Here is a 9594-nt window from a genome sequence, read left to right on the forward strand (position 1 = left end):
CTGTGGACTCGTTCATGTATTTCAACATAAAAGCATAACAAAAGGCTTTCCCACATTGCTTACATTCTTAGAGTTTCTCTCTTCTGTGGATTTGTTCATGTCTTTGAAAATATAAAGAATAACGAAAGGCTTTCCCACATTGCTTGCATACATAGGGTCTCTCTCCGGTGTGAATTCTTTCATGTTTTTTAAGGGTACTGGAATACCCAAAGGTTTTCCCACAGTATTCACACATATAGGGCTTCTCACCAGTGTGAATTCGTTCGTGTGTTTTTAGGGAACTGGAGGAAGTAAAGCTTTTCCCACATTGCTTACAAACATAGGGATTCACACCACTGTGAACTACTTCATGCTTTTGCAGCTGAATCAAAAGCCTGAAGGCGTTCCCACACTCTTTACATACATAAGGTTTTTCCCCAGTGTGAGTTCGTTCATGTGTTTGAAGGTTAGTAGACGTAATGAAGGTTTTCCCACATTGCTTGCACACATAGGGTTTCTCTCCAGTGTGAACTCTTGTATGTCTTCGAAGGCAAGAGGAATCAGAGAAAACCTTCCCACAATGATTACAGAGAAAAGTCTTCTCACAATCTGGAGTCATCTTATGCCTTAAAAGGTTACCAAACCGAGCAAAGCCTTTCCCACACAGTTCACACACATAGGGCTTCTTAACGCCGTGACTCTTCTCACGCCTCTGTAAAGGATGGGGATGCGTGAAGCCTTTCCCACACGGCTTGTGCACAGACGACTTCTTTGAATAGCCATTTTGTTCACATATTTGGCCAGATCTGACACAAGGAAAGTCTTCCTCAAAGTCCTTATTTTTGGAAGGTTTCTCTCCAGCGTGAGTGCTTTTAAGCATCTGAAGGGACAGAGAACTGGAGCTGCTCCCAAACTCCTTATGTTTATACAATGGCTGTCCATGTTCCTGGTCTTCATAAGGTCCCACTGGATGGTTCAGTGGCACACCCAGAGATGAACGGCCAATTCTACCTTCTTTATAGACATGCTTTTCAAATGTAGCAAGTCCTGGACAAGATTTCAGGCTCACAGAGTGTCCTGGATTGCAGCTGAAGATTTCTGCACACTGATGAGTTTCATTATAGTCACAGAATTTCTCCACCAAGTGGCTGCTGCAAAACACAAGAAGAGAAGATGACTAAGACAGTGTTTACTAATAATGACTGAACACTGAAATGCTGGTTTTATCCTGGGAATCAGTTTGTAACCTGTTCAGAATGCATGCTTTCCAAGTCTACAAAGGACAGTTACAACAAAAACAGTAGGATTCATATACAATTGGGTATGATCATTAAGAACATTAAATAACAGGGCAGTGGTGGGCCATGCCTTTAATCCCAGCACTTGGGAGGCAGAGGCAGGCAGATTTCTGAGTTCAAGGCCAGCCTGGACAACAGTATGAGTTCCAGGACAGCCAGGGCTACACAGAGAAACCCTGTCTCGAAAAGCAAAAAAAAAAAAAAAAAAAAAAAAAAAAAAAAAAAAAAAAAAAAAAAAAAAAAAAAAAAAAGAACATTAAATATTCACATAGAAATTTAACACAAATATTATATACATTCTGTGCTTCAAACACAGTGGACTCATCAGCATATGGGAGATACCATTAGGGTGGAATAATCACTGGGAACAGTAGCAGATATGTGATGCTGGCCTGAGCCTAGGATACAATCTGTGTGCTGCCAGTAGGACCTGGGGGATGGAGTTGACTAAGACATTGGGAGTCCAGAAATAGGGAGTCTAAACCTGACATAGGGTAGAAAAAATCATTTACATAGTTTCTTCTTCCAAGAGGGAAGAAGAAAGGCATAGTAATAATCAAATCAAGGCAAAAATTTCTGGATTGAAGAACAATGTGGAAGTGTCTAGTTCATTGTGAGCAGTGCCATTCCCAAGCAGGCTGTCATGAGGTGTATAAGAAATGAAACTGAGCAAGCCAGAGGGAGCAAGAGAATAAGCAGCATTCCTCCATGGCCTCTGCCTTCAGCTCATGCCTATGTGTATGCCTATGCCTATGTTTGAGTTAACGCCCTGACTTCCCTTGATTATTTACTGCAAACTGCAAAATAAAGTTAATGTTATCCACATCAAGTTGCTTGGGCTCCTTGTCTTCATCACAGGAATCAATATAAAACCAAACTGAGACACACTGTACGGTACAAAGTTCATCTATGTGAACTATACTATCACCATATTCTAGTTGTTCTCAAGATTGAAGTGATTGGGATGTATTATGCTGATGCTTAACATGTAAACTTTAGAGGAAAATTTCCTGAGATGAAATTAGTTTGAGGCTTGATATCAAATCCAACTTTTACTTCCTTGTAAAAATGCCCAAGTATAAAAGCACTCTGGAATAGGATTGGAGAACAAATTACCTTAGTCTTCTCAAGAGATTTTCATACTCATTGACAACCACCTGTTTGTCTGGCTTGTTTCCTAAGATGTAGAACCAGAGAAATTAGGAATTATTTATTACCGAAAACATATTAAATAACAGCTAGCTTTATGGTGTTTAAGATATCCCACCTGACATATTCACCCCAATTCCCTTCTCCATATTCCAATTCATACATCAATGCTCATTAGCTAGAAACACTTGTCTTTGATGGATTAGAAAAGCCAATGCCCATGTGTACCTATAGAGGCCAGGTTCCTCAGGGTTTCCTGCATCACATCGTTGTACAGCTCCTTCTGGGATGGATCCAGCACGGCCCACTCCTCCTGCGTGAACTTCACAGCCACATCCTCAAAGCTCACTGACTCCTGAAAGCACACACATACATGTCCAGGAAAGTGAGCCTCGTGGTAGCGCAGATGTACACAGAATTAATAAGAAGGTGAAGTGACACTATTTTCCACAAGGGTTCAAGTTGTCATGGTCGTCACACTCTACTGCTCATACAGACCCTGATCCCTCTGTCACAGATGCTTAAAGTAACCTGGAGCTTTCTGGGAAAGGAACATCAAAGTAGGATGAGCTCTTGTGCAGATGACTGACTGTGCAGTTCCTCTTTCTGCATCTTTCTAACAACTGCCATCCCCGGTTCTATTGTCTAACGTCCACCATGGATCAGTATCAGGTGTCCTTAGAATGTGTGTGCTTAGAAATGTTGGGCACAACAGTTATCCTGGTATCTGAGAACTGAGATCTAGAGGGATTCCCCCCCACCAGAGCTGTACAGAGTGGGGTAGATTTCTCAGACAGTTGATGACAACTATACTCTAAGTTAAAAAAAACAAAAAACAAATAAATAACATCCTCTACTACCTAAGAATCCTAGCAATGATCTTATAGTCATCAGAGGGATACTATGTTGGGCTGCTTAGAACCCAACATATTCTTTAGCTATGAATCTACATCACCTGGACTGCTAGACACTACTCATATATCCTTTTAAAATTAAATTATTCTATTTATTTATATTCCAAATGTTGCCTTCCATTCCGGTCCCCCCTCCCAGAGTTCTTCACCCCATCCCCCCGCTTTGCCTCTGAAAGGGTGCTCCTCCTCCTCCCTCTACCTCACCCTCCAGCATCCCCCTTCCCTGGGGCATCAAGTCTCTATAGGATTAGGCACATCCTCTCCTACTGAGGCCAGACAAGGCAGTCCTCTGTCATATCTCTGCCAGGAGCTTTGGACCTACCTATATATGCATCTGCCTCAGTCTGCTGCTGGTAGAGCCTCTCAGAGGGCAGCCATGCTAGGCTCCTATTTGCAAGCACAACATGGCGTCAGTAATACTGTCAGGGTTTGGTGCCTGCACATGGGATGGATTCCAAGTTGGGCTGGTCACTGGATGGCCTTTCCTTCAGTCTCTGATTAATTTTTTATCCTTGCATTTCCTTTAGATAGGAACAATTCTGGGACAAAAATTTTGAAGACAGGTGGGTGAACCCATCCTTCCACTTGGGGTCCTGTCTAACTATTAGAAGTGGTCTCCTCAGGTTCTAGCTCCCCTCTGTTAGGCATTTCAGCTAAGATCATCTCCATTGAGTCCTGGAAGACTTGAGTATCACAGATCTCTGGGACTCTCTAGAGGTTCCCCACCCCTACCCCCCACAGCTGCATATTTCCATACATTCCCCTGGCCTTATGGGGAATTCCCCTGCTTCTTTCCTGTCTTCCCCCATACTTGACCCTGACCCTGCCTTTACCCTCCATCTCCCACTCCCTTCTCCCACCCAGGTCCCTCCCTCCCTCTGCCTCTTGTGATTACTTTGTTCCCCCTTCTAAGTGAGATTTAAGTATCCACACTTGGGCCTTCCTTCTTGTTAAATGTCATATGGTCAGTGAGTTGGATCATGAGTATTGTATACTTTTTGGCTAGTACCCACCTATCAGTGAGTATATACCATTCATGTCTTTTTGGGTTACCTAACTCAGGATGGTATTTTCTAGTTCCATTCATTTGCCTGCAAAATTCATGATGACCTCGTCTTTTAATAGCTGAATAGTATTTCATTGTGTAAATGAACCACATTTCCTTTATCCATTCTTTGGTTGAAAGACATCTAGATTGTTTCCAGCTTCTGTTTATTATGAATAAGCCTGCTATGAACATAGTGAAGCATGTGTCCTTGTGGTATATGCCCAGGAGTGGAATAGCTGGGTCTTCAAGTAGAACTATTTCCAATTTTCTGAGGAGCAGCCAGATTGATTTCCAGAGTGGTTGTACCAGTTTGCAATCCCACAAGTAATGGAGGAGTGTTCCTCTTTCTTCACATTCTCACCAGCATGTGCTGTTACTTGAGTTTTTCATCTTAGCCATTCTAATTGGTATGAAGTGGAATCTCAGGGTCACACATCTTTTTAAAGCCTTGATTTAGTATGTATTGTGCATGGACAATGTGAGCATGCCACTGTGCTCTAGTGGAAGTCAGTGCCACCTTGTGGGAGTCGGTTCTCTTTGTCTAGCTTAACAATGGTTCTAGAGATTTCGGATCATCAGGATTGCATAGCACATGCTTTTATCCCCTGGGCCAACTCAGCAGGCCTCTATTTACTACCTCTTACAATTTGTGAGGAACATGAGCACAACTTCAATGGTTGTACTAAATGACAATAGTAGAAAGTATGTACCTGGGCTCTTGGGACCGTCCTTAATCAAACAGCAAACAAGACTCATGACAAGTAATTCACCTGATTAATGTCCTACTTGGCTTTCTAATGCTATGATAAACATCATGATCAAATGCTACTTGGGCAGGAAAGTTTTTATGTGGGTTACAAGTTACAGTCAGTCACTGAGGGAAGCCAAGTCGGGAGACATAGAGAAGACATGGGAAAACTCCAATGTGGTGGAGCTGTTCAACTGAGGCTCCCTCTCTTTCCAAGGTGTCAAACTGACGGCTCACTGAACCGTCTCACTGCCCATCACACCCTTTCCATTTGAGAATGCCTCTGGACCACTCAACCCCAGTAAAGATGGCACAATGTTCTTAGAGGAGCTCTACTTCACAACATGTTACCCCTCTAATTTCTAAAACACACTTGAAAGTAAAATACTTGACCAACCGTATTAGCTGCAGAGAATGTCTATAATAAAATGTCTACAACCAGCCCTCTTGCAGGACATTATGAACCTTCCCAGAAGCCACAGGTTGTCAAATGAATAGTCCAATGGCAGAGGTTAGGTTCCTTCCCTTGAATTGTTGATCAGGAGTGTCTCAGAGGCACCCCCTCTCTCCTAAAACCTTGACACTGGCTCTCAGCATTGTCCTTGATTGCCCACTATGTTCTTGTTGAGAAAGGGAAGTCATCATCACTCTTCACTACCTGTGAGCTCTGAAAGCCATAGTAATACCCAGGCAGAAACATTAAGTCCATGGGTGCAATCCTGTCATGAAGTTATAGGGGTAACAGATTGTATTCTAACTGGATTTAAGGCCCACTACATAGGGGGAAAATGTGTCTTGTCCTGTGAGTCTGACCCAGAGCTGGAAACGTCACAGGCTTCTGAAGTAAATCTACTATAATTCTATTAAATGCTTACAGTCTCAATACCTATCTGTATGCTCATAGAACAGTGTAGCAGTTATCCTCATGAGAGATGTTTCTGTGTGAAGTGGACAATGACGAAGGCAGAAAATCACAGCTTGTCAATGTGAAGAGAAAACGTGTCTATGGGGTGTTCAGGCATCAACAGAACTTCTACACCACACCTCTATCATCCACCCCATTCTCCCAGGACCAGGGAACATTGAGCAGGAGGAGGCACAATAATTGTAGACGCCAGAGCTTGGACTGAAACAGTGTCTTCTGGACAACTAAACCCCAGTAAAGATGGCACAGTGTTTTCTGGATATGATCGGACTACATTTATAAAATAGTAGGAATTGTGTTTGTCTGGGCCAGATCAAGCAAGTCAAGATTCCAGCATCTGTAGGGGATGGGCTCATAAGCCCCTCACTATTATTTGAGGAGATATATCCCTTGGTAGGTCAACTGTGCTCTAGAGCATGCTTTGAACCATATACATAAGAGCAGAGAAACTGTATTCAGTAGGCCAACTGAAAAAAAAAAGACATATTTAGGCAGAGGATGGAAAAGATAGGAGAAAGAGTGGTAAGTGTGGTATGCTCAAAAACATTGTCTACATGTATGAAATTCAGAAAGTATAAATAGAAATTATATTTTTAAAAATAGATAAAATCTGCTGCGTAGTGTTGGTGCACACCTTTAATCCCAGCACTCAGGAGGCAGAGGCAGGTGGACCTCTGTGAGTTGGAGGCCAGACTGGTCTACAAAGTCAGACAATCGGGGCTACACAGAGGAATCCTGTCATGAAAATTAATTAATTAATTAATTAATTAATTAATTGGTAAGTCCAAAACCAAACTGCTACTGTGTGGTTTTAGCGATCTGTGTAGCATCTCTGCCATTTCATCTAATTTGTCTACTTTGTTTCTATTAGAATTCATGGCTTTATCCATCCAGGGTTTAGATTAAGGACAAATTAAAATGTTGCAACAATAAAATTAACACTCTAGCATAAAAACTGACAAATTGTAGCTCAAAATAAAAGCTTTAAAATCTTTGACTTAAAGAGCTACCTTTATGGCAGCTGTATGTATGTAAAGACTGTCTACATGTTCATACATCTTTACCCTGGACACATAGTATCAAATTTGCTTATGAGTGAGCACAGATGGAAAGACAGCTCAACATCATTTGCTGCTTTTGTAGAAGACCTGACTTCAAGTCCCAGTACCTAAATCAGGTGGGTAAAATTATTTCCTATAACTCAGAAAATCCAACACTTCTTGCTTTGTTTCCAAAAGCAAAATTTTAGATATTTGAAAAAGAATGGTGAGTCATCCCATAAATTAAAATTCTGAAATTAGGCCAATGTCATTCTAGTTTACAATGCAATTAAAAATTTAAAAGAGGAAGCCCGATTCTGGGGCCCTTACAGGTTAACCTTGGATGCCATTCCTTATGATATGCTAATTGGAGAACAGCATTGACAAGGGGCATAAGATGGAGTGTTTTGTAAGTATATATCTTAAAGTTTTTGATTTTATGTCTAACATTTGAGTGTGTTGAGGGTGTGCGCATTTGAGTGTAGGGTCGGCAGAGGCCAGCAGAGGGTGCTGACTCTCCCTTGATTTGGAGTTACAGGCAGTTATGAGTCCCCTGATGTGGGTGTTGGGAAATCAAACCTGGGTCCTCTGCAAAGGCAGTGTGAGCTCTGAACTGCATGGTTTATCTCTTCAAGCCCAGGAAACAAACATTTAATAACTTAATATGACCTTTCTAGGGTAAACTTGAAATGGAATCTGATGTCTCCAGGCTCATGTTGCAGATTTGATGGGTCTTCACATTATAAAATTCAAAGAGACGTCAAGATGGACACGTACTTGGATATTCTGATGGGGTGCCATCTTTTTTTTTGTTGTTGTTGTTAAATCATTATTACATTGGTTGGGTCAAAACAAATCCTTATTGTTTAAATAATAAGCTAGCTTTTCTTTCTTATCCCGCATCTTCCTTCAAATTGAAACATTCTCTTCAAATTGAAACATTTACCCCAAGGAAGAGCTCTCACCAGTCTCAGGTGGTAAACAGCAGGTAAAGAAATATAACGGATCCAGAAAGAGTGCAACCTCGGAAGATTGTTGGGGATCCCTACTGGCAGTCTAAAACGGGGCAAACAGTTCCTGGGGAAGACTGTCCAGCCAAAGTTCTGGAAGGCATGTTGGGACTGTGGAGCTGCATGGACCCCAGTAGAGGAGGTCCAGGGTGGCGGTGGCCAGGAGACTAGACAGAGATTTCCCCCTACACTCCTTAATTTTACCTTACCTGAATCTGCAACTTTATCTGTCTGTAAATAGACTGTGTGTTCAGAAGGTTAGGCTGATTCCATGACAGGCTTCAAACTGATAGTTCAGGAGACTATGCCTAAGAACTGGGCAAGTCCAGGCAAGCCAAAAAACAAAAAAACAAAACAAAACAAAACAAAACACCCCAGGCTTCAGGCAGCTAGTGAGAAGCTGCCCCACCACCTGATCTGAGGCACGGACAATAGGTCAGCAGCAGTCTTCCGAGTTCCCCAGCAACAGTTTCCAGCCATCACACCCCATAAAGGTTCTGGAATGTTCCTAGAAATGGACTCAACGGATTAAGATAGAGGTCACCCACCTGGAATTGCCCTAATGTGCTTTAAATCAGGCCTGTGGAATCACTTCGGGGGTGTCTCTGTCTCGGTAATGGGAGACCCCAGCATGCTGGACTCCTGCAGAATAAAGCACTCCTTATGTTGACATACTATTTGAGTTTGGGGTATAATTTTTTTGGCAAATCATGGACCATTACAGTATCTGTCCCAACAGATTTCCGTCCAGCTAACAGACATCATCCAAGGAATCAACTGCAGCCTGTACATTTGCTCCAAAGAGTCATGCTGGCCCCAGGAGGTACTGCAGAATCAGTGAGCTCTGGATCTGCAGAAAGTCAGTGTAAACCAGCCCAGCCACTGTGACTGCTCCCCATCTCTTCAGGCTGGGCCAGCCAACCAGCTGCTAAAGAGAAACCGAGGCTGGATTCATGATAGATTTCAGATTGGCAGTGTAGGAGACAAGGCCTAAGAACTGGGCAAGCCCAGGCAAACCCAGGCTAGTCAGTTATTGGAGATACAGCAAGACAAAGCCCACCGACCCCAGGGATCCCTCAGCAAGTTTCCAGTCACCACGCCCAGCAATGATTCTGGAATGCCTGGAGATAGACAAAGCCCACCTACCCCAGAATTCCCCTGATGTGCTTTAATCAGGCCTGTGAGCTCACTAGGTTGTCTCTCTATCTTGATAATGAGAGACGACAACATGCTAGATTTCTACAGAAAAAACTCTTTATATTTGCATACTACTTAAGTCCAGGATATCATTCTTTGGCAAATCATAGACCCTTAAACTATTGACAAATATGCCCTGCCATACCTCCCTCTGCTGTCCATGTCTGCTGTCCATGTCTGCTGTCCATGTCTGCTGTCCATGTTCAGTCTACTTTCTCTCTACTCTTGGACTCATGAAGATTGCTTGAGCAACTCTCTCTCTCTCTCTCTCTCTCTCTCTCTCTCT

The 9594-nt window shown here is 42.6% G+C and overlaps 1 protein-coding gene across 2 annotated transcripts in view; it reads right to left on the reverse strand.

Moving 5' to 3' along the window:
• LOC116075669 (zinc finger protein 124-like) overlaps positions 1–9594 on the reverse strand; it is a 14894-nt gene continuing 5300 nt past the window's right edge. Inside the window, exons 2-4 of one of the 2 annotated variants that reach the window (XM_031348895.1) lie at positions 2655–2781; positions 2394–2454; positions 1–1130 (exon numbers count right to left, since the gene is read on the reverse strand). In XM_031348895.1, the coding sequence (XP_031204755.1) occupies positions 68–1130; positions 2394–2454; positions 2655–2781 (1251 nt within the window). In that variant the 3' untranslated portion in view covers positions 1–67. Of the gene's footprint in view, positions 1131–2389; positions 2455–2654; positions 2782–9594 lie in introns of those variants that run through there. The other variant, XM_031348896.1, reaches the window with a different exon arrangement.

The sequence above is a fragment of the Mastomys coucha genome, unplaced genomic scaffold (genome assembly GCF_008632895.1).
Source record: "Mastomys coucha isolate ucsf_1 unplaced genomic scaffold, UCSF_Mcou_1 pScaffold4, whole genome shotgun sequence".
NCBI lineage: Eukaryota > Metazoa > Chordata > Mammalia > Rodentia > Muridae > Mastomys > Mastomys coucha.